The sequence below is a fragment of the Natrix helvetica genome (assembly GCF_964273705.1).
Source record: "Natrix helvetica genome assembly, chromosome: 7".
NCBI lineage: Eukaryota > Metazoa > Chordata > Lepidosauria > Squamata > Natricidae > Natrix > Natrix helvetica.
In genome coordinates this window covers 78,465,139-78,489,110 of record NC_138558.1, presented here as the reverse complement: position 1 = coordinate 78,489,110, position 23,972 = coordinate 78,465,139, and the positions used below count along the sequence as shown (strand labels likewise).

General features: G+C 45.8%; 3 protein-coding genes across 5 annotated transcripts in view; 2 read left to right on the top strand and 1 right to left on the bottom strand.

Annotated features, from left to right (window-relative positions):
- The first annotated feature begins 106 nt into the window (after positions 1-106).
- ZBTB49 (zinc finger and BTB domain containing 49) lies at positions 107-13,112 on the top strand. The gene is made up of 8 exons (XM_081959679.1): positions 107-480; positions 2,627-2,797; positions 4,197-5,272; positions 7,611-7,657; positions 8,805-8,878; positions 10,145-10,227; positions 10,573-10,734; positions 12,401-13,112. The coding sequence occupies exons 2-8, from the start codon at positions 2,646-2,648 to the stop codon at positions 13,009-13,011; spliced, it is 2,205 nt and encodes a 734-aa protein (XP_081815805.1). The 5' UTR covers positions 107-480; positions 2,627-2,645; the 3' UTR covers positions 13,012-13,112.
- A 284-nt stretch (positions 13,113-13,396) lies between these two features.
- NSG1 (neuronal vesicle trafficking associated 1) lies at positions 13,397-23,966 on the top strand. 3 transcript variants are annotated; one of them, XM_081959589.1, is made up of 5 exons: positions 13,397-13,486; positions 14,117-14,269; positions 18,081-18,197; positions 21,423-21,533; positions 21,999-23,966. In XM_081959589.1, exons 2-5 carry the CDS (start codon positions 14,141-14,143, stop codon positions 22,197-22,199), a joined length of 558 nt encoding a protein of 185 aa, XP_081815715.1. In that variant the 5' UTR covers positions 13,397-13,486; positions 14,117-14,140; the 3' UTR covers positions 22,200-23,966. The 3 variants fall into 3 exon arrangements, with proteins under 3 accessions (XP_081815715.1, XP_081815714.1, XP_081815713.1); XM_081959588.1 differs by lacking the exon at positions 13,397-13,486 and adding an exon at positions 13,609-13,735; XM_081959587.1 differs by lacking the exon at positions 13,397-13,486 and adding an exon at positions 13,900-14,048.
- Positions 21,544-23,972, bottom strand: part of STX18 (syntaxin 18) — a 45,354-nt gene continuing 42,925 nt past the window's right edge. The window contains exon 12 of the mRNA XM_081959584.1: positions 21,544-21,777. The gene's annotated coding sequence lies outside the window, so the exon portion shown is untranslated. The remainder of the gene's footprint in view (positions 21,778-23,972) is intronic.

The following is a 23,972-nucleotide window of genomic DNA, read 5'->3' as shown; positions in this document are numbered from 1 at the left end:
CGCGGGATCCGACCCCGCCTGGCTGTGAATCTCTCGGGGCGTTTTTCGGGCTTCCGTCCGCCGAGGCTCCGCCCCGCCTGCTTACCTGTGGCGGGGTTCCCTCGACTCCCTCAGTCGCTTCTAATGGGGTCGGCTGACACGTGTCCCTGCGTGGTTGTGGGGGGGTCCCCTCTGGTGTCCTCCGGATGGAAATGACGCCCTTGGTTTCTAGCAGGGGTGAAACTCAGGGTTTTTTAAATTGCCGGTTCGGTGGGCGTGGCTTGGTGGGCGTGGCTTGGCTTTGCCGGTTCTCCCAATTACTCACAATTTCCTTCTGCTGCCGGTTCTCCAGAACCAATCAGACCTGCTGGATTTGTCTCCTGGTTTCTGGGCTTTCTCCCTTGTAGGGAGATCCCTGAGTGGTTCTGGATGCTTGCCTCTTCCTCTGCCTTCCCTTCCCAGGATAAGGAAAGGTCGACTTTCATCTTGCCCATTGCACAGGTAGTCCTCGACTTATGGCCACAACTGAGCCCCCGTTTTCCGTTCCTGAGCAAGATTGCTTTGTCCCATTTTACAATCTTTTTTTTTTGCTGCAGTTGTTGTTCAGTGAATCATTGCAGGTGTTAAGTTAGTAATGTTGGAAGAAATGTCCTTCTGGGTTCAGCTCCAAGTGGGGGGAAAAGACACTGAAATGACAAAGGCTGCTTGGAAAGATGGTTTAATGGTGGACAGGATCACAGGACTTGGGCTCCTGAACAGAAAAGGGGGATCAGATTCTTCCAGATGTTGGGTGAAGAAGAAATGGTTGTCAGCCTCCCATGGGGCCATACAGGGGCAACTCTCTAGGCTGTGTTTTGAGTCCAAGCTTGGTTGAGCCTTGCTTGTTCCCAGGTGCGATGGGTAAAGGGCTAATAGTATCATGCTGTAATCCCATCACCCTGGAGCTGAAGGGGGAGGTCTTTGTTATGTAGAATAGACTGACCCAGGCCTTTTAATGGCCCATTGCCAAAGGTGGTTGGCTATGAAGAGTGAGTCTGCTTCCTGCCTAAAAACATGTTTCTCCATTTCTTATCCAGAGAAATATAATATTCTGCCTTTTCAATATTTCCCAGGATATTTCATTCTTCTAGGAGAGGGGTGGGTGCTAACTTCCTACAGTAACAAAGGTTGTTAAATGAATTTGGCTTCCCCACTGACGTTGCTTGTCAGAAGGTCACAAAAGGGGACCATGATAAATGTGAGTCGGCCGCCAAGGATCTGACGTTTGATCACGTGACCACGCGGGGATGCTGTAATAGTCGTAAGGGTGAAAAATGGTCATAAAGTCACTTTTTTCAGTGATGATGTAACTGAATGGTCACTAATTGAACTGTTGCAGGTCAAGGACTACTTGAAATTCATTCAACGCACCCTTGGAAGGTGTGTCTGAGGCTGTCTTATTTAATTCTCCATGAACAGCTGCTCATCTCCAAGGCATCATACTCTATGGTCTGTGGGAGATGCCTCTTGGCTTTTCCCCAGCAGCCAAAGGCTTCTTCCAGAGCCGGGATCTCATTCTTTCCTGTTCAGTTTCTTTCCAAGCGTTTTCTTGATGTGGAGCCTTTCTTCCTTGGGGGGTCTTTCATTTGGCAGAGTGGCTGCAGCCTCACCTTTGGCTGCTTGGGCATAAATCCCTCGGACATATTTCATCTCGACTGTATATCAACATAAAATTCACCAGTGCCTCTAATCCGGTGGAGTGGGGAGTAGACTGGGCTTTAATGATGCCCTGGCGCCCCCTGTCAAAGGCTCGAGGCTCAGGATTTAATTAGGGCATCGGTCGGGACCCTGTCAGCCATCTTTGGATAGTTGTGGCGTTTTGTGGAACTGCTTTCTCCCCTATAGCTCACCACATCCTGCCTAGGCTGCTGCTCGTGGCCGGGATTCATTTCACTTCTATTGCTGCTAACTTGCGTGTTTGCAGGCTGTTTCACTTATGCCACCTATGGACATACCATCTATACTTCCTGTAAATAAATGAAATGGGCACAGCTAATCCTCAGGTTACTTTGGCAATTGGTACCAGACTTGCCGTTGCTAAGCGATGCGGTCATAAAGCACAATATCATGTGACTGCATCGCTTAGTATTGAGAATCCCGACAGTCAAGGTTGCTGTTGTAAGCCAGGGCTGCACGGATCATTATGCGGGAAGACAAGAGTAGCAGGGAAGCAGGCAGGGATCAATAGGAGTAACTTCCGACTTCCTGGTGGCTTCCCCATTGACACTGCTTATGAAGAGCTGGCAGGAAACATGGGAAATCGCGATCATGTGACTACAGTTTGCCCCGCCCTCATAATTGCAAGCTGGATACCGTAAAAATGTTGCACTACCTGAGGACTACTGTAAAATAGTATTCTGAAATGCTTTTGAGAGACTTTAGGAAGATCAAGATAGACTGTGTCTGGAGTATGCCTTTAGATGGTTAAGAAAGCTACCTGGTGAAAAAGTGAAATGGGGAAACTTGCCGCTGTGATTTGGTTTGCATTTTCAAACAATATAACATTTAATCCTTTTGCATAGAGCAGCTCTGATGTACATGATTATAAAATTTAGCACATGCTTACCAGTATAACTGCAACCCTGAAGTATTTTTTTTTCTTTTTTAGGTAACAGACACGCTCTGGCATGGATGCTTTTGCCAGTCACAGTTGTCACCTCCTTCAGCAGCTCCACAATCAGCGGATACAGGGCCTTCTCTGCGATTGTATGTTGGTGGTCAAAGGGGTTTCCTTCAAAGCACATAAAAATGTGTTGGCTGCCTTTAGCCAATATTTTAGGTATGTTAGTACAAACTACTTTAATGAATATTAAGTAATTTGCTCTAATTGATGGTGTAAGTTGGTTACAAACTCCTTTACTAGCAGTGTGCACTCACACTAGTTCTAAAAATGTCTATGGAGATTCTCAGTCATTCAGATCATGGTTGTCTCAAAGGTGCTTTTTCAAGAGGCGATTGGACATTCTGGTTGTTTTTTTCTTTGAAGATATTTCGCTTCTTATCCAAGAAGATTTTTCAGTTCTGACAGGATGGTGGGGGATGGGAGGAGTTATATTTCTTGCAGTCAGCTGGTCATTTACATTCTTTTAATGTGTTGTTAAGGCCACCTGGAGGTTCACCTGTGTCATCAGGGTCACCTGAGTAGTGCAAATGGGTGTGAAGCCTTCTTGGAACTGCTGAAAGGACTCCTGTGTTGTAGATACAGATAAAACTGCAGGTGGCCTCAAGGACCCTCTCAAAGGATGCAAATGACCAGCTGTCTGCAAGGAGTATAAATCCTTCCATTCCCCACCATCCAGTCAGAGCTGAAGAAGCTTCTTGGATGAGAAGCAAAATGTATTCAAAGAAGGGGAGGAACCCAAAGAAAGTCCACTTGCCTCCTGAAAAAAGCATCCCTGGGTCTAGTTCTGTAAGTTATATGAGAGGAAATATATTATTAATTAATGTGTGGTCATATACAAATGCAGAATTAAAATGCAAAATATCAAGTCACAAAGTTCTGTTCACAACATAAGTTAGGTATACTTAGGTTGCATTCAGATCCAGTGATTTCCATCCAGGGTTGCTAAAACATAGCTGTCTGTTGGTACCACCAGCAATAGTACAAACTCAGTTGAGGATACCCTGCCATCTTTTGTTGAAGGTGTGCTCTCTGACAATGGAAATTATATAGGAGAATTAAAAGATGACATTTAAATGTTTTCTTACTAGTTAATATCGTAGGCTAAGATTGCAAATTCTATTAAATGTGTTTGCTATTTTTTTTTAAAAAAATGCTACTTTCAACAGTATGGTTGTGCAATTATTATCTAACCAAATGTGAGCAAGATTTTCAAAACATAGATGAATATGTGCACTTTTATGCTTGCTTACTTCTCACATTTTTGAACCGCCAATCTCCTCAGAAAGGGACTCTGAGCAGTGTACAATAAAATGTTAAAAATATTAAAAAGTATATATAAAAGTTTTAAAAAATAGAAAAAAAAATAGTTTAGAAGGAAGGAGGTGAGGTTGATTTAATACTATGGAAAGGAGTTAAGAGGCAAAGGGAGGTTTTCCTCTGGGCGAGGCCAGGGAGCCATGGGTGGGGGAGATGTAATGGGATGCTATGTAATCTTCATGCTATAAAGGGGATGTGAGGATAAGCGGATGTTTGTAATTCTGCTTTTCTTTCCTAGGACTCTCTTTCAAAATTCTCCAAGCCAGAAGAATGACGTTTTTCATTTGGACATTAAGAACGTGGGCGGCATTGGCCAGATCTTGGATTATATGTATACTTCGCATCTTGACCTCAACCAGGATAATATACAGAACTTGCTGGACATTGCCCGGTGCTTGCAGGTGCAGAATATTTTGAATCTGTGTCACTCCTTTTTAAAAACCTCCCGGTCTGTAGAGCAACCAGCCAGTCTGACCAGCAATGGTGCATTTTCATTGCAAAATGCTTTGGCTGCCGATACCCACTGTGGGCACTGGGATGAGCTCCACCTTTGCTCCACTGCTGCTTGTAAAGCTTTGGATGACCAGCCACCTGGGTCACAGCCTTGTGCACCTCACAGCTCCTCAGCTGAGGGAGCCAAACCAAAACAAGGCTCTGTGGGCCCTGGGAGGGCCGATCTGTCCTTTAAACTCCCCAATGGCCATTACAAGCTCCGAAACTTTTATAGCAAACATTTCTGCAAAGAGGCTATTTTCCCCAGCAACAAGGGGTTACTAGAAATACCCCCTGATTTTGTAATCTCTCCAGCACAAGACACGGCTCAGGATGCTACTTTGGGCAACATCGCCCAATGTACTTTGGAGTCATCTGATTGCGCCCCCCTGCCCCCACCCTTTCTCGCCCAGTCCTTAAGCGGCTGTGCTGAGGATCGACACTCAGAGGGCGCCTCCGTACAGCCAGCCAAACCGATGAGGCCCAAGAAAGCCATCCACCTTCAAAAACTGAATCTGCTGCAGTCCCAAAGTTCTCCGGAGCCGCCTTCTGCGGGTGACCCTGACAGAGCCGCTGCGAAAGGAAATGAATCAGGAAGCCGGAGCAGCACAAAAAGGACGTCCTCAGTTGAGGTTCCTGAAGGGAAACATCCCAGTGGGATCCTTAGTTCTGAATGCGTAGAAGTGGAGCCATCCCAGGAGCCGCCTGGGCCAGAGAGCCCCTTAAAGGTTTCCCTTCCGGAGAGACAATACCCGTGCGCGTTATGTGGAAAGATTTTTAAGCATCCGAGCAACCTGGAGCTCCACCTGAGGTCTCATACAGGTACAGTCAGTTAACATGGCAGGCCAGCTGTCCAGGGACGGCACGGGGAAGCAGTCAGCATGTAGTCTTGGCAGCTGGAAAGGCAGCCGTGGCCCAGAGTGGCTCTAGGGCCGCCATGACCACGCAAGTCCATCAAGTGGTAATCAGATTTCATGGGCCTCATCGAATAACCTTCATCCATGTGAATGTGCTTAAGCTTTCGTGTTTTTCCCCCAGTAAAGGTATGGACGTCCCTTTTCTGATAAGGGCCAGTCGTAACACTTATAAAACCATGATGGCCTGGTTTCCTGGATAGATCTTTTTGCATTAAAAAAAATTACTCTGCTTTGCCAGAGTAGTTGATACATGTTTAATGTGCTGACATTTACAGCCATTTGGAAGGGGAAAGAAAATGGTTTGTAAATATATATTATTTATATTTATTTATTTATTTATTTATTTATTTATTTATTTATTTTATTGAACTTATTAGTCGCCCCCTCTCCCCACAGGGACTCGGGGCGACGTACAGAGCAATAATCAAGATAGCACCATAAAATCGTGCAGAGGAGGTAAAAATAAGTCCATAAATAAGCATACTTACAAAGTTTAAAACCCCAAAAATATTAAAAACAAAATTTCCCATTGTAAAATGACCTGGGGTGGCAAGATAGTAACGTTATGCCAGGCCGGCTTGACAAAACAGGTAAGTCTTCAGCTTCATACGGAAGGAGCGAAGATCGGTTGTTGTCCGGATGTCTGGGGGGAGGTCATTCCAAAGGGTAGGGCCCACCACAGAGAAGGCCCTACTCCTGGGCACCGTCCCCAGGCACTCTCTAGAGGACGGCACCCGGAGTAGCCCCTCCCTGTGTGAGCGAGTGGGTCGCAGGGATGTATGGGGCAGGACGCGATCCCGCAGGTAACTAGGCCCTGTGCCATGGAGCGCTTTGAAGATGGTAACCAGTACCTTGAAGCGCACCCGGTAGGCCACAGGAAGCCAGTGCAGCTCGCGCAGGATAGGTGTTATATGGGAGAATCTCGATCTCCCCATAATAACCCGCGCGGCTGCATTCTGGACCAACTGCAGTCTCCGGGCGCACCTCAAGGGGAGCCCCATGTAGAGAGCGTTACAGTAGTCCAGGCGGGACGTCACCAGCGCGTGAGTGACTGTGCGCAAGGCCTCCCGGTCCAAAAGGGGCCGCAACTGGCGCACGAGGCGAACCTGGAGGAACGCCCCCCTTGCCACGGTCGCCACGTGATCTTCTAAGGTCAGCCGATCGTCAAGGAGGACGCCCAAGTTGCGCGCCCCTTCCACCGGGGCTAATTGCTCATCCCCGATGGTCAGCGATGGAATATGCTGATTGAATCGGGAAGCCGGGAACCACAGCCACTCTGTCTTGGAGGGGTTGAGCCTGAGCCTGCTGTCATCCATCCAGACCCGTACGGCTTCCAGACATCGGGTCATCACTTCGACAGCCTCGTTGGGGTGGTTTGGGGTGGAAATGTACAACTGAGTATCATCAGCGTACAGATGGTAACTCACCCCAAAACCACGGATGATCTTGCCCAGCGGCTTCATATAAATGTTGAACAAGAGAGGCGAGAGAATCGACCCCTGTGGGACCCCACAAATGAGGGGCCTTGCGGTCGACCTCTGCTCCCCCGTCAACACACATTGCGTCCGGCCAGAGAGGTAGGAGTGGAACCACCGTAGCACGGTGCCTCCAATCCCCAACCCCTCCAGCCGGCGCAATAGGATACCATGGTCGATGGTATCGAAGGCCGCCGAGAGATCTAATAGAACAAGGATGGAGGAACAACCCTCATCCTTTGCCCTCCAGAGATCATCCACCAACGCGACCAAGGCCGTCTCCGTGCTGTGACCGAGTCGGAAGCCGGACTGGCGCGGGTCTAGATAATCATCTTCCTCCAGGTGACGCGGAAACTGCTGAGCCACCACACACTCTGCTGATAGGACCTGTTTATTCCAGTGACCATAATTTTATTTGGGATCCATCTGTGCCACTTAGTTGCAAATCCCAGCTTTATGGTGTAGAATTTCAAAATATCAATTTTGTATCCACTTACGATCAAGCTCTGTTAAACTATGCGTGACCAGCTCCTGGGTGAACTTCACAGAATAATGTAAAATTAAGCTAATTTTTCATTAAGTATTATTAATATAAAATAGTATTAATCTGTGCATTAAGGGGAATGGGAATTGTGAATATAAAATATGTTGAATATAAATGTCCTCTTAGTTATTTTTATGTTGACTTGAAGACAAGTGTCCATGTTTCATGTGCATTCAATGTTACTTAGTTGTCAGAAGTACAAATATAATTGCTGCTTCTTTTAGGTGAAAAGCCTTTCGAATGTAACATTTGTGGAAAATGTTTCTCACAGGTAGGAATTTTAATATTTTGTATAATATTCTTTTGTATTTAAGTTTATTTTGGGTTTATATGCTACCTAGTCCTTTTCTAATGATCAAGTAATAGATTGTACGCAGTATGATTTTATGGCAATTCTACAAGAATCACAAAATAAGATAAACACTTTTAAGAAACATTTTTCACCAGAAAAGAAATAAAATAAACATGATTTCTGTTCACTGTGATTGGTGCTGCTAAGGAATCTTATCTTCCCTAAAGTGAAATTTTAGAAATTCTTGTGAACATTTACCATTTTCAGATATGAAAAAGTTCTGGATTCTGAACGTGCACTATTTTGAGATAGAATGAATTCCTAATCCCTAAGTATTTGTCCTCTCATTGATTTTGATTCCAAATTTCTCAGTGGAAACTTCAAGTTGTGCTTACTTGTGCAATGAATGGTGGCATTGGTCTCTATTTTTCACTGAAAGTCTGCCAGAAAGTACGCTAGAGAAGGAGGGAGGCCGTCACACAGACCTTTGGCTTTGGGGGATGTCGAGTTAAGCATAAATAAAGTCTGTTCTGCCTTGAGCAGAACTGTATGTAGTTCTTGTTGCACAAATATAGGCTTGGATGCCGAGCACCAGTGCCAAGTTGCTTTGCTGCCCTCTTGCTCTGGAGTTGCCCATTCCTGCTCCAGCGCCCGGTGAAAGGATAGAAGTCACTTCCCCCCCCCCCTGCCCTTAACAGCACAGCAGACTCGGGAACAAACAGGGCATTGTGGCGGATCCTTCTGCACAACTGAAATCGCCCTCGCCCAGTTTAGGCTGGTTCCAGTAGAGGAAACCTCTTCGTTTCATAGGAGAAAGACCTGGCCTCCGTTTGGAAGTGCCTGTCTTGTGGGAGATGGGGGGGGGGAGGGGGGGGCTTTGTGTACAACCCATCTGCTGAGTGAAGCCTTTGTAGTCCAGGTCTGATAAAGGGTTGAATTCTCTACTTGTGCCTAAAGAATCCGCCTCCCTGTTTTCAGATAGGGCAATGGTACACTGGGGGTGGGGATTGCTCTTATTTCTGTGTGCCATTGTTGACATAAGGAAGTACTTGAAGATCTTAATTTCCAAGTGTAAAATTCTCTGGTTAACCTCCTTTTATTAAAAAACATTTCCTTATCTTTGTAGGCAGGCAATCTTCAGACTCACTTGCGTCGCCATTCTGGTGAAAAACCATTCATTTGTGAAATCTGTGGGAAGAGGTTTGTATGTCTGTGACATTCATACATATTATATGCATTTATACCTATTAGTCATATTTGTAGAGATTTACTATTCACTGTCCTCTAAGACAACACATCCCAGAAGATCTGTTGGCTAATAATACCTAAATGGAAAGGTTCTGGGGCTCTTAGATTTCTTCCAACTAGATTTGAGACTGCAAGAATACAAAATAGTATCCTTTTTTATTTTTAGAAGGATTGCACAAACCATAAGTATCTAGTTATAATTTCCAATTTTGTTGTATTTAAGTACAATGACAATAAAGATTATACTTATAACAAACTATGGTTTAAAGAAACCAAAACACAAGGCAAAGGAAGAGGAGGAGTGCCACCAATCAGTGTATTGGAGAATTGGAGATGCGTATCTATGTTGTATCTCATGCTGGGGGAAACTGTTTTGGCCAGCATGAAAATACTTCCATTCTTGAAGGGTAGTTAGTCAGGGATAGGTGTGTATCAGCACCACAGTAGAAACACAACAGCAAATGAAGCGGTGGCCAGAACAGCTGCACAAAGTGGGACATGCAAGGTGAGGCCTGAGTTGCAATAGTTTTCGATATGCTTCTCTCCTAAAACAAGGCTTATCCCAGAGCAGAGAGCTTTTGCTTCTAAAGCTATCTGTTGACTGAAGAGTCCTACATCGTTTGTTAATCTGTTCTTAATCAATTACGAATTTGAATTTTTCAAATTGTGAACCTACAACCTAGCAGGGTTCGCTATTTTTCCTTTTTTTATTTTTAGCCCTTTCCTCACAATAAGCTGCTGTCCAGCTAGCTTAACTTTCATGCTGAGTAGAAAACTAGAGATATAAATATATATTTGATATAAATGTAGATAAACATTTTATTTGGATGTGAAACACATTCCTGAGTTTTTACAAAAAGGACTATTTTTCACCATAAAGCGTTAGATTGCTTTTTGCTTTTTCAGCCATCTTGCCTTTCAAAATGTTTCATTATAATTTTCTAGTAGCGCAACAAACAGGCCTGATTCGTACATGTAACTCTGCAGCCGGATTCAGAAGGGTGGGGGGAAGGGGGTGGCACAGCCCTCGGTGGCCTTTCAGTGGCTGGAGTTCCTGGGAGTGTTGGTGATGCCTGGAACCAGGGAGGGATGGGGAGGTGGGCTGCTTCCTTCAGAGGGAGGCCAGCCGGCCTGCCAGGAACATGATGTGGTCAAGGCAGGATCGTGCAGAAAGTGCTTATTGGAGCATTCACAGTGGCTTTGATGATGGTGTTACAGGTTTGCTGCCTCTGGAGATGTCCAGCGCCACATTATTATTCACTCTGGAGAAAAACCGCATCTATGTGATATTTGCGGTCGAGGTAGGTCTGGTTATACTTCCCTGGGCGAGCAAAGCAATCTTTAATCCCAGCATGTGCCCCTTCCCCACTAGACCACATTTGGGTGCTGGCATTGTCCAGCTGGGGTTCCAAAAGCAGAAAGAGCAGCAGCCCAAGGGCACCAGTTACGCTCTGGTCCACTCTGACTCTCCCCTTGTAGGTCAAGAGTTAATGGCAGGAGGTTTCCTCCTCTCCTGCTCAGGGCCTGCCTTTGGCCTCAGTTCTGGTGTCTGGGGTGGTACGGAGCTCTTTATAAATTTATTTCACCCTGTGAAATAAATGAGTGAGAATGAGTGATTATTCTGACTCAAATTCTCTTTCCTTTAGGATTTAGTAACTTCAGTAATTTAAAGGAACACAAGAAGAACCATGCAGCAGAAAAAGTATTTACGTGTGACGAGTGTGGGAAATCATTTAACATAGCACGGAAATTAGTAAAACACAGGATCAGACACACAGGAGAAAAGCCATATAATTGTTCAGTTTGTGGTAAGTCAGAAGGTAGTTTTACTGATCTGGTTTGGAAAGTTCCACTAAAAATGCTAACCTTTTCATTGTTCATTTGTACCTTTAGAGGACATATGAAAATAATGAAAATTCAGCAGATACGGTGTTGATCACTCAAACAAATGAATGGCAAATTATTTCCCCTCCTTAACAAATGAAGAATTGACAGCAGTATGTTATAGTCATAATGTAGAATTCAAGAATTACGTCTCTCAACTGGAAACCGTAGGCATTCATAAAGATTCGATAAAATTACATTTCAAGATAGTATTATTAAAGATTATAAATAGTATAAGTAAAGATTTTACTATTTTAATAATAGTAAAAGTGAAAGTAAAAGCAAAAATAGAAAAACTGAAATCAAAGAGAAAGTATGGAACAAAGAAAATATCTCCAGATGTAACTTCCAATCTTCTTTTATTAGTACAAGCTGTGTATTTTTCAGCCCTCTTGAATATTACCTTTCCTGAATCCCTTCTTCCTGTATCTCAATCCTTACCCATCTGGGTTGAAGAAGCTTCTTGGATGAAAAATGAAACGTCTTCAAAAAAAAACCTCCAAAAAGTCCAGTTGCCTCTTGAAAAAAGCACCTTTGGGACCTTACCTGTGCGCAAATCTAAAATTCGTTAACATTTCTGTTTAGTATCAGCAAACAGTCAAAGTTCCGAGAACTTTGTAAAAGTATTTCTGGTTTTAACCCTGATCCAACAGATCAACTTTATATTCCTTTCTTTTGCTCTTAATGTTCTTAATCTTTGCCCTGATGCTTTGGTAGGACTTAATTTGCACACAAATTTTCTTTCTCCCATTTCCTTGTGGCTTTCTAGCCCTCTTTTGTAAATCCAAGTGACTCATTGTTACTGTCTGGATTTCCAGTTTAGTTTTCACATCTGTCTTATAGCTATTTTATTTTATAGCACTATTTCATTTTCCAGTATTTCTGCATAAGCTGGGATTTGTTTTTACTTTATCCTATCAGCCTATAAATTCTTCCAAATTCTTCTTCTTTGCATCTTTCAGTTCTTTAAAGTCTCTGTTAAAAAGCGCTTTTTCAGTAGCAGATGTTGCTGCTGTCATTGTATCTTCAAGCTTCTTTCCCATTTCTTCAAAAATCCTTTGAAATGTCTCCAATGTAACACCTTTATCTGGCAGTTTTGCAGATTTCACTAAAACATATCCTCATGTCTTTGTCTCTTAGTTGGACTAGTGTCATTTGCTTTCCCCGCGTGGGAGCCTCTGGCTCAAAACAAGGAAAGTTGAGGTAGAAGCACAGATGCGAGAGTGAGAAAGACTCTTAAAAGTTGCCTGGCTTAAGCCCAGCCAGGAAGGAACCACTAGGGATTCTCCAGCAGAGACCCTCCCAGCTTCTCTTCAAAGAACTCTCCACACAAAGATCCCTCCGCTTCGCACACCAGCCTCTTCCTCATCCGCTGGCTGATAGCTTGCACATTCAGGCAGCCCCTCCCGACATGTAGCCTTCCTTGCAGTTTTAACCTACTGAATCTGATCTGTCCACTGGACTAGTTGAGAACTAGTCTGCTTTTGATGCATAGGCGCACATAACAACAAACTGCGTTAACTAAGACCTAGTAATTTTAGAATTAAAACACTGATCTTTGCTGAAAAAACAATGTATCTTATTTTACAGGAAAATGTTTTGCGGGATCTGGAGATTTGCGAAGACATACAAGAACGCATACTGGGGAAAAGCCGTATCCCTGTGAGACCTGCAATAAATGTTTCAGCCGTTCTGCTGTCTTACGTCGACACAAAAAAACCCACTGTCAAGCTAACTGTGAAAGAGCAGCTATTGTAGACGAGTTTTCTCACGCAATGGAAATTCCTGACCTCGAGAAGTCCCAATGCTCAGATTTTTTTACCCAGGAAATCTCAGCGTCCTTCCTGTCGCCATCAGAGAAACGCCCACCCCACTCGAGGGGGGACTCGCCAAATGAGTTTGGAGCCCCAGGAGCACCGTTTGGCAGGGCAAGGCCTGGGGTGGGAAAAGACACTCAGAAGCTGAGTTTGGACCCTGCCAAAGCCTGTAAATCTCCTGAAGTTCCGACTCCGTCTTGCCCTTTTAAAGGAAGCCATGCCTCCTCTGAGGAGGGGCCGCTGCAGTCTGGCCCTCTGCTCGGAGTTCACTCCTCTGCAAGTGTCCTGGGCAGCGGCTGGAATGGGGAGCCCCCGAGCAGCCGCGTGGCTCCTGCCAAGCCCCGAACCAACGCAGGGCCCTTCTCTACCATGACCCTCTGGTGACCCCTAACCACGAAGACTTTGCAGAATGAGAGTGAGCTGGGCCAGTGAGGCCTCCTGAAGAGCAACATGCCTGTTTTGTAAGTAAATAAAACCATATCAAAGTTGTACTTGACTGAATTGTTTCCTAGAAACTTCTATTTCTTTTTAGAATTCATTATTCACCTATTGGCTGCCTCAGTCATGTCTGAATTTACCTGCAGAACCCCTTGTCCATCATGAGGGAGGGCTTAAAACACGACAAACCAGCAATACTGACACAATAAGGCTGGGGATATGTTGGGTTGCTATTAACTTCTTCCAAAAGAGCGGTCAAGGTGGGAGAGGTTTGGTCCATTTCCTTCCCTTTGGGTCCTCTGACCACCAAGTGGGACTCTTTCAAGGCCACCAAGGGCAGAAGAGAAGACCTGGGCCCAGAAGGCTGTCCGTCAATGGAGCCCAACCCAGGGAATGGGATCCAGCTGCCCTGGTTTCAGAGGTGGGCCAGTCGCTCGTGGGGGTGGGGGGTGCCTGCCCCTAGGATGAGGGGAGGGGGGGGGCTGCTGTGTGGACGGAGGCCACAAATCAAGGGGGAGGGGCCGGCCTGCTGCCGGGGGACGGAGAAAGGGAGGCGGCTGGGCAGGGCCTGCGGGGGGGGGGGGGGTTCGGACAGCCGGGAGGCCGCGGTGGCTGTGGCAGCAGGTATTGCCAGGGCATCGCTTCTCCCGAGCGGCCGCCCAAAGGCCAGGTGAGCCGGGCGCAGGGACTGAGCAGGGCCGGGCTGTCGAGCGAGACCCGGCAGGTGCGTCGGCCGAGGCAGGTGAGCGGCTGCTCCGTCCTCCGCCCGCCCAGCGCCCTGCCGCAGCCCCGGCGAGGGTGGCGCTGCCGGCTGGGCGGGGGAGGCGAGCGCCACGCGCGGCTGCGTCACTCCGGAGCCTCTGCTGCTGCTGCTACCGCCGTCGCCCGCGCGGAAGGGGAGGCGCTGGGCTGGTCAGGCAGAGCGGCGGAGGAGCGGGCGAGAAGCCGGCGCGGCAGCGGCGGACGAGGCGGGGGCCGAGCAGGTAGGGCTGGGCGGGCCGGACGGGGGCTGGAGATGGGGCTGGGCTGGGCTAACGGCAGCCTTTTGCAGGCTCCTCTTGTTGGCGAGGGAAGGATGGTGAAGCTGGGCGGCCCTTCGGGCGAGAAGCGCAACAAGGCGGCCCCGGCGGAGGACGGCTTCGACACCATCCCGCTCATCACCCCGCTGGACGTCGGGCAGCTCCAGTTCCCCCCGCCGGACAAGGTAGCGACCGGGGAGCCTCCACCCCGGCTGCCTCTCGCGGGGCTCTGGGCGGGAGGGAGACCGGAGCACCCTGCCGCCAAGGGCTTCGGCTCGCCTGCCGGACCCCGCCCGCCCCGCTTGCGCCTCTCCAGGGTGGCCCAGGCAGGGCATCTCTTGTGGGAGGCGGCGGCAGCGCGCTTCTTACCGGGAAACCGCGGGGGTGCATTCCGTCCGCCTTCGGCCCAGCGCCCTTCGCAGGGAAACCCGCACCTATAACGGCAAAGCCAGATTCCCCTCCCCCCACTTTTATTCCTTCCCCTGGAAGGATTTCCCTGCGGTGACTTTTTGGGAGGGTGCTCAGCGCGACGCAGGCTTCGCTTCATATATATATATATATATTTGTGCTGATAAATAAATAAAGGGAGACTGGGCATACCAGGGGTTGTAACACAAATACATACATAATATATATGTATGTATGTATGTATGTATGTATGTATGTATGTATGTATGTATGTATGTATGTATGTATGTATGTACATAACCGGCTCCTTTTTTATTACATGGTTGAATATTTTAACATCTTTCCATATCAATTGTGGAGCGACTGTGTCCAAAGAACAATTGTACATTTAAAATCAAGGTTGTTGGGGAGGAAATTCAGAATTGGCGATGGGCCCTTTGAATCGGCTCGCAAAGGAAACCTGCAAATTTGGGGGCTGAAATGGTGGAAGGGCTGCTGGAAAGGGAGACGGCGGCTCTTTGTTCGCGCCTGGCGAAGAGGCTTTGTTCCTCCCTGGGTGTGGCCTCCCCGTATCCCTGGCTTACTACTCCGCTGGTACCCGACGCCCTTGGATGCTTCTGTTGCAGGAGGAAGGGAGGAGAGAAAGACTCTCGATCTCCGCCCATTTCTCCGTGAAATAAACAGGGTGGTAGGAATCATCTGGATACAGACAGAGGCTTTGTCTCCTATGAACTTTAATGAGCTTAAATGAGTAGTAAGGTTTTCGCAGAAGTGCTGTCTTCCCTTTCAGATCAGAAAACTACCAAGTAATTAAATCGACACCCCTTTGTCAAGAATATCTGGCATCTATACAATAAGCTCATTTTAGTTCTTCATTTCTTAGGATCCTCAAAGGGTGCTCAAAGAGGCACTTAGAACCGAGTCCAACTCTTTCTTAAGAGTATCGAGTAAAAGCACCCGAACCAAAAAGGTTCTTTTAGTTTGGGAAAGTCCTAGTTCTACTCTTGAATTCATTGTTGAGAAATTCATCTGCAGATTTGGGAAGTGTCTGGCTTCAAGTCATTCATAAAAATATTGAGGAACATGAGGTCCAGGATTGAAGCTCCTCAGTCCAATCTGGAAGGAAGAATTGATGAGGGCAATTTCCAAACCGCCCACGTATGCCACCGGACCAGAATGTCATGGAGCACTTTGGCCAATGAGCTGCTCAAATTGTGTGTGTGTGTGTGCGCACACACACACACACACACACACTCTTACAATCTACTAGGAAAGTCACACATTGTTGACCTCTAGTAATTACAGCATTGTTTTTAAGTTGTTAAGAGTTTATTATTTGTTTTACACCCCTCCTATTAATATCAGATTCCCTGAAACCTACTATTTTCTAATTCTAAAAATAAGGATGTTTATTTCCTCCAACTACCTAGCATTTAATTGTTTCTCCAATGCTTCTTAAAAATAAGATACAAATGTTTGGTAAGATTTTTAGCTAGTTCCTTCGGTGTTCTAAGATGCAGTTCATCAGACTCTGGTGTTTTAAAGCTGATCACTTATAAATAGCCATGCCAACTAGTTTCTGTCAATCTGGAGATTCATTCTACATTTTGCATTTGCCTTGTAAAACTTTCTGCTTATGTTGGAGAAGACTGAACCAAAAGCATTTATCATCTTCATTAACTGATTATTTTCTCTTCCCATGTTGTTAAACATGTCAAGCCCGTTATTGTTTTCAGACTATAATGTTCATATAATGTGACATTATATGAATAGGATTTAAATTAAATAAACATAGTTTTTATCTTCTGGAGTATTGATTATTCCTGCTAGCTTAGCATCACCACATTTGCAAATGACACTAAGCTGCCAGGAATAGCCAACAACCCACAAGAAAAGCTCAGGATCCAGAAAGATCTTTGTTGAGAACAATGGGCCCTATCCAACAACATGAAATTTAATGTAGAGGTTTTAAACCTAGGCAGGAAAACCAAAGCACAAATACAGATTAGATGAAACCTGGCTCAAAAACAGCAACTGCGAGGGAGACCTTGGAGTGCTAGTGGGCGATCCCTTAAACATGAGCCAGCCATGTGTAGCAGCAGCCAAAAAAACTAATACGATCCTTGATTGTATAATCAAGAGGCATAGAATCAAAATCACGTGAAGTATTACTACCGCTTTATAAAGCCTTTAGTAAGGCCACACCTGGAATCCTGCATCCAGTTTTGGTCACCACATTACAAAAAAGAGTTGAGACTTTGGAAAAAGTGCAGAGAAGAGCAACTAAGATGGTTATACTTAGTTGGAGACTATGAAGAATGGTTGCAGGATTTGGATATGGCCAGTCTAGAGGAAAAAAGGACTGGGGGTGGGGGGTGGGACATGATAGCAGTTTTCCAGTATTTGAGGGGCTGTCACAAAGAGGAGGGGGTCAGCTTATTTTCCAAAGCCCCTGAAAGCAGGACAAGAAACAATGGATGGAAACTAATCAGGGAGAGAAGCAAGCTGGAACTAAGGAGAAACCTCCCGACAGTGAGGACAATTAACCAGTGCAACAGAAGTTGCCTTCAAAAGTTGTGGGTGCGCCATCACTGGAGGCTTTTAAGAAAAGACTGCACAGCCACCTGTCTGAAATGTTTATAAGGTCTCCTGCTTGAGCAAGGGGTTGCACTAGAAGACCTTCAAGATCCCTTCCAGCTCTATTAAGATTGAATTCTAACTGAATTGGCCTCATGTTGTTCTTTCTTTTGCCCCGTTTCGCTGCTCAGAAGACCGCAACTTGTCCCTAAGAGGTTAAGTATGACTGTCAGTTGAAGAAGCTTGCACACTCCTGTTTTAACCTGTCATATCTAGAGTCATTTCTTCAGTTAGTGCTGCTGTTATTCTCTATCCCATTTTTGTTCAGCCTTTCCTAAAGAAAAGGGTCTGTCTTTTACTAGACATACATCTCCAAAGGGTGCAGCTTTTACTGCTCTAAAGGCCATTTACAATTGATCAAGAGTTTTGGAACCCAGGCCTGAAAATTGGAATGGCACCTGAGGGCCGTGGATCAGGATCAGTGGTGCCAATTTGCCTAGTGGGATACAGGAAATGGCTACCTCCTTTTTAATTAGGCTTCAGGTAGTCCTCACTTTACAAGCATTTGTTTAAAGACCACATATTAATTTATAAAATAATTATAAATCCAAAGCTGATTAGAAAATAAGATGGTTGGACCCAATGTCCTTAAAATGCCCTTTCCAGTCTTCTTTCATGGAAAAGCATTTCCTGGCAGAGTCTGCACCTTGCACCCCAGGGAGAAAATCCCAGGGAATTATTTAAATCCCAACGTTTATGTTTTGTGTGCTTGAAAGGACAAAATAAACCAAACCGGGGGTGGGTGGGGGGGGAATGCTTTGTGCGCTCTAAGGACAGAGACTTGTTTCCTTGGCCATGGCATAGGAGAGGATGGTCACTTCCAACTTCTTTATTCTGTGGCTCATGACCAAAAGCTGCATGCAAACCACCAGCCAAAGAACAGACAGAGGCAGTTGTGGTGAGGCAGGAATGTGCTGGTAACGGCTCCTTTGTTTGTGTTCATTGAAAAAGGTGGTAGTGAAGACAAGAACAGAATATGAACCCGATCGAAAGAAGGGAAAATTTCGTTCTCCCCGAATTGCAGAATTCACAGTCAGTATCACTCAAGGCATCTCAGAACGTTTTAAGGTAAGCCACATCAGCTCATTTTCAAGCATGAAAAAATGAATGTTATGTTTATCTCACTTCAAAATTCTAGCAGATATTGCATTAAATAACTGCCATAGGAAATTAATTAAGGTAAAGATACGCAGTACTTCCTTGCAGAATCCCTTAAGCCTTAAGGGACTGAAGTTTAACATATCACACACACCCACATCCCAGTGAAAGTGATGGGAACTGTTAGAACTGTATTTGTATGGAAACAGTTTCACCTGCACTAAACATGTGCTAGAGGTGAACTTTCCAAATATCTGATCCATAGTTTGCATATTAACTTAATTTATCTACTTTCTCAATTTCCTTTTATCTACTCCTTTCCAGTGATCAAATAGACTAAATAACCCTAAAGGTTTAGGGTTGAGCATCATAAATTTACTGATGACATTACATCAGTGATTTAACTTGAATAGAAGAATGTGTGATTTTTCTTGGTGTTGTAAGCTGTTATTTTGATAAATATGCAAGGAATGTAGATTTAAACCTCGATGACGTTAGCAGTTTATTGGCTCAGATCATGAATGGAAGTCCCATTTTATGCAAATAATGCCAGATGGTCGACTGGGAATCTGAATGATTTGCAGTGACTTTTGGGTAGCTTGTACAACACAGCAAGATGCCTGGATCTGAGAATTAATCCAGGGAGGTCTTGTGTTTAGCGGGGAATACAAATTATGCCTTAAATAATGAAGAATTAGAGCAACTATTGTGGATGAATTTGTGAGAGCCTTTGTAATTTACCAAGTATAAACATAAATTCAGTAGTACATCATATGTAGTTACTTATTTTATAAAGTTTTAGCTTTTTTATTGTTAGGACGATGCCAAAGGGAATTTATTTGCTGTAAAAGATAATGAATGGATGCATTGATAAAGACTGCAGCTACGCACAAGTTTCTTAACGCTTGTTGGGAAGATGTAGTTGAAGGAATCAACAGAGACTTCCAGTGAAGCCCCCAGGCGGCAGAGGCGAATCCACGGGAAACCCCCCGGGGATTCTGGGCTGAGTCAGGGAGAGGGAAGAGTCGCCCAGCACGGGGGCAAAAATTGGCTTGTTAAAAGTTTGGAAATTCAAAATGTGGGCTAGCCAAATGCCCGAATTAAGACATGAACGAGCAAGCAAGCAAACAAACATGGGTCTAGTTATGAACTTCGTTTTACTGGTTTCTGCTTCCTACTGGCATCAGAGTGCACTGTATAAATGCTGAGACGATGAATACTTTTCGTGTGCCAAATAGTGGGTGACAATTATTTATAGATTAAAGATTTCTCAGTTCTCCTGTGAAAAACAGAAAACCTCACTGCAATACAAAACCGAGAGACTGATCGGGTATTGCTCTGTGTAGACCAGAAGTCCAGAGACAAACAAACTTCCACTCCCTTTGCTTGAATCGCTCGGGGATTATTTTCAGGCTTGGGTTGTTGAGCGCTGCCGCTACGCAACGGGGCCCTGGAGAGACCTCGGGAGGCAGCAGGGGCCTCTGGGTGGTGTCGGTTCACGGTGCCAGAGGGGAAGAGGGAAAAGGATGGGCTCTTCAGCAAACAGAAGGCTTTCGCCATGAAACTCCCACAAGCCCTCATATTTACACCCAGAAATGCCAGTCAACATGTGGGTAGCCTTGGAGGGAAGTCTTCCAAAGTCTGCCAGTCAACAATATGTAAGGGGAACAATTAAACAGCTGCCATGTCCCAACAGCTGTATGGGTGGCTGGGGTTTTCCAAGGCCAACGGAAGGATGCCAAACCGGCACGGGGCCCTCCAGCTGAGTTGACTGGATGCTCTGCAGCCCTTCCGTCTTTTCCAGCAGGAACACCGCCTTCTCCAGAGCGCTAGGTCTTCCCAGAATGTGTCCAAAGTAGGATAATTTGAGCCTCGAGAAAGAACCCTGGGTCGATTTGTTTGATGATCCATCGGTTTGTTTTCGCGGCTGTCCATGTTCTTGGGAGTTATTTCCCAACAAGGTAGAAAGGCCAACTTCTTACAGTTGCTTCACTACTGAGTTATGCTCCAGATTTATGGCATCATCTGGATAGAACATTTGTCAGTGCCTTTTTTATTGGCTTATTCTGGTTTTGTATTTTAAATTTTATGTTGATTGTCGTATTCTCATAGATATTTCAGCAGTTTTTCCAGCCTTCTGAGTTGATAATGGGGACGTTAATCTGCCTTCATGTTTTAGTACTAGGGGTCTTTATAATTAGTAAATATTTTTTAAGATACCTTGGAAGCAGACATCTTTACTGCAGGCCATTTCAGCTTACTCCTCTCTCTGATCTTCTTGAAATTAGTTATCTGCCTGTCTTGAGGTTGGAACCTTCCAAGTGGAAAACCTCTGGAAGATTTTCCTTCCTTTTTTTTGTTGATGTCTTTACAGATGTCACTGTAATCCTCCTCTTAAACACTTCACTGACACTCACAGGTGCTTTGGAAGTTCCTCCTGTCCTCCTGCTCAGGAACATCATGAGTAGCACCCAACCCAACGGCCACATCATCTAGCCCTGTGTGGTCAGTTGCTTTCTGCTGCCCAGCCAAGGGGCTTTCTTGATAATATGCAGGAACAGCAGAGTGCTCTGTTCTACACTGAGCCATCACACAGTAGTAAACCTATTTATTAAATTTATATGCTGCCCATCTCACTAACCAGAGCAACTCTGGGCAGCTGGCAGCAAGTGGATTTAACAATGCGATGGTGGTTCGGCAGGCAGGCCAAATGCCCAGCTGAGCAAAGGGTCCGGAGCAGGGGGTCCACAGAACCCAGCCCAATCTACAGGTTGTAAGGGGCAATGCAGGGCCAACAGCCGGAGACCCAGGGTGCTCTGGGTCTGGGCAGACGGGCAAGGTGGCAGCGGAGAAAGGAGTGGTTTGCACCAGTCCAGGATCCAGCCCCAGTCCCCGGCTGTAAAGGCTGGAACTATGATTACAGCCAAGGCACAGAAAGGCGTTGCGTAGCTGGAGAACCGCTTCCAACGGACAGCAACTCCTGGCCGCCACTGTGGGGCGCTGCCGTCCTTGCTTCCAGCGGATCACCTTGGTGGCCTTGTCCTCGGCATCTAGATGGGAGTCGTCTTCTTCCCCATAAAAACTGCAAGGTCAGGTAGGGAAGCTCCAGGCGAGATATCAAGGACAGTCCTTCGGTCTGCTCAGAAGCGTTTCGGAGCAGCATGTGCTTAAAAGAAATGGTAAATCTGTTTGCAGGCGACCGCCCTGATCCTGTTTGCCCTCGCCTTCCTTGCCTGCGTTGGGTTCCTGGTGGTCTACAAGGTCTACAAGTATGACCAAGCCTGCCCAGAAGGTTTCGTCTTCAAGGTAAGGGAGGGGACGGAAAGCCAAAGGGATGTTTTAGTCAGCGAGGTCTCCGGCCGGGGGAGTTTCAGTCACGTGAGGAGGGCATAAAAATGAGGGCGCAGGGGGGGAGCATTTGGCCTGTGTTGAGGCGTAGAGGTGGGGGGAGAAGAGCCTGGCATGAAGACTCGTTCCCGTGATGCGTATTTTCTGTGCCCTCCGTCTCATTTTGGCCCTTGAGCCACCCTCAAGCAGAGGCGTCTTCCTTCTGAGAGAGAGAGAGAGAGAGAGAGAGAGAGAGAGAGAGAGAGAGAGGTTAAAGGTGGGGGGAGAAAGGTATGCAAAGGGCCCAAGAAGCTGCCCAGCGCTTTCTCTTTTGCTGATACTTTACACACACACACACACACACACACACACACACACACAGGGCCACCTTGCTTTCTCTCTGGTTTTCAGGGTGTGTGTGTGTGTGTGATCTGTGTCTTTCAGAACAATCAATGCATTCCGGCTGGATTAGAGAGCTACTATTCTGAACAAGACTCTAGCGCTCGAGGAAAGTTCTATACGGTGATCAACCACTACAACCTGGCCAAGCAGACCATCACCCGGTCAGTTTCTCCATGGATGACAGTGCTTTCGGAAGAGAAACTTTCCGAGCAGGAGACGGAGGCAGCTGAGAAACCTGTTTAGGAGGAGGAGGAAGAGGAGGAGGAGTCCAGTGGGGAAAGGTCTGAAGGTGGTTTCCATGGAATGTCTCATTGTTAGGATCACTTAGAGGTTGCTCATAATTTATGGTGTAATTGCTTTGGTTGCTGTCAACTGCTTTGCAAAATGGAGCAACGGAAAAAAAAGAAAACAGGGCGTTAAATGGCCCAAGGGAAAACATCAAGCGTTGCTTTAGAGCTCCAGCACCAATTTCTCTTTTTTCAGTGGCATCGAACGTAGGCACATTCTTGTAATTTAGACCCATCTGGCAGAGTTTATCATTGGGGCAGGGCTTGTGGGGCGTGGGATGACGTGCTTCTTACTGTGTGTCCTCGTGTTTTGTTTCCCTTTAAACCGGCTCTGAAATCCCAACATTCATGGGTATGGCTTGCAGCTCCAATATGAAGACCTAGAAATAAAACTGGCTCCTGATTTTGCTCACTCCATCCATTACCTTTAGGCTTAATTGCTTCTGTTATGTGGCATGAACTTCACTCTTTCCACTACATGAAAGGCTCTTGCGCAAACAAAATAGAAATTAAGACATTCAAGAGCCATACCGTTTTAATGACAGATTAGGAGTTTTAATTAAAAAGGACAACATATTCTGATGTGTAGATGAACAAGACAGAAATTCTTCAGTCCCCCATACAATCTGTGTAACTAGAAAGGACGTATTTCATTAGAACGGCCTTTTTTGGAAACCTCAACCTTTGTAAAATGCCCTTCCTTTGCTGGCAGCGTTCTTTTGGCCTTTCCTAGCCCTTCGCTGCCAGGGAATCGCTGGGAAGAGACATCGGTTCCCTTGAGCTCAGTGGGATTTTGACGTCAGCCGGCTGAGGAATTGAGGGCCTCGAAGGACACCAACATCCAGGCGATTCCCAGGTTGAAAAGGGCACGTGGGAGGGGCAGGCGGGGAGAGGGCAAGACTACTTTCTGGACATAAGCTAATCACTCACAAGGCCAGGTACACGCCTGTCCTATGTTTGACAGGCTCCTGCATGTCCAATGCTCCTCCACAGTTGATCCCTTCCCAGAGAGTTTGGCAAGGCCACTGCAGCCCCTGCAGCATAAGCGGCTGGCAGGGACGACGGGCATAAATCTGACCTGCTTCTCCACCGCTAATCTCTGTAGGGATAGGACAGTGGCACATTCTAATCTGTGAATCTTTCCTAGGAGGGGAGATGGTTGGAGAAAACACTGCCCTGCCCTAGGAAGCCCCCCCCCCCGCCCGCCCCCATCAGACTCTGGCGCTGACTTGCCTGCTCTTCTCAATTGTAGGTTGCAGCTCATAAAACTGCTGTCATTTTTGTTCTTCTGAATGTGTTGTTTCCCAGTGGAATGTCAAAAGTTTCATTAATTTTACAGAAACACACTTTAAAATCCACGTCTTTTTTCTTTCTTTCTATACTTCTACAAAAACAAAAATGGTTCTAGGGTATATTTCCTTTCAGAACTTTTTTTTTTTTTGCATTGATCTGTTTGGAAAATGCCATTTATGGTTTTGTTGGACATTTTATTATTAAATATAGTTACATATTGTACAATTTTTTGGTGTGTAATCGCTGCTGTGTGGAATACATAAAAAGCAATAACTTATGTGCCAAATCTTTCATTTGCATTAAGGAGTTCTCTCTTGTACACACAACACCATGTTTATATTCCCTAGTAGTCAGTACTTTTACCAAATTCACATGTAACTTTTGACATTTTCACTCTGTGTAAAATAAAACAGTATGCTCCAGTCTCAAACTCCGT

Coding starts and splice junctions, on each gene's coding strand:
- NSG1 (XM_081959589.1), top strand. CDS start 14,141: ATGGTGAAGCTGGGCGGCCCTTCGGGCGAGAAGCGCAACAAGGCGGCC. Junction 18,198..21,422: donor GCATCTCAGAACGTTTTAAG/GTAAGCCACATC, acceptor ATCTGTTTGCAG/GCGACCGCCCTGATCCTGTT. Junction 21,534..21,998: donor CAGAAGGTTTCGTCTTCAAG/GTAAGGGAGGGG, acceptor TGTGTCTTTCAG/AACAATCAATGCATTCCGGC.
- ZBTB49 (XM_081959679.1), top strand. CDS start 2,646: ATGGATGCTTTTGCCAGTCACAGTTGTCACCTCCTTCAGCAGCTCCAC. Junction 2,798..4,196: donor GCCTTTAGCCAATATTTTAG/GTATGTTAGTAC, acceptor TTTCTTTCCTAG/GACTCTCTTTCAAAATTCTC. Junction 7,658..8,804: donor GTGGAAAATGTTTCTCACAG/GTAGGAATTTTA, acceptor TTATCTTTGTAG/GCAGGCAATCTTCAGACTCA.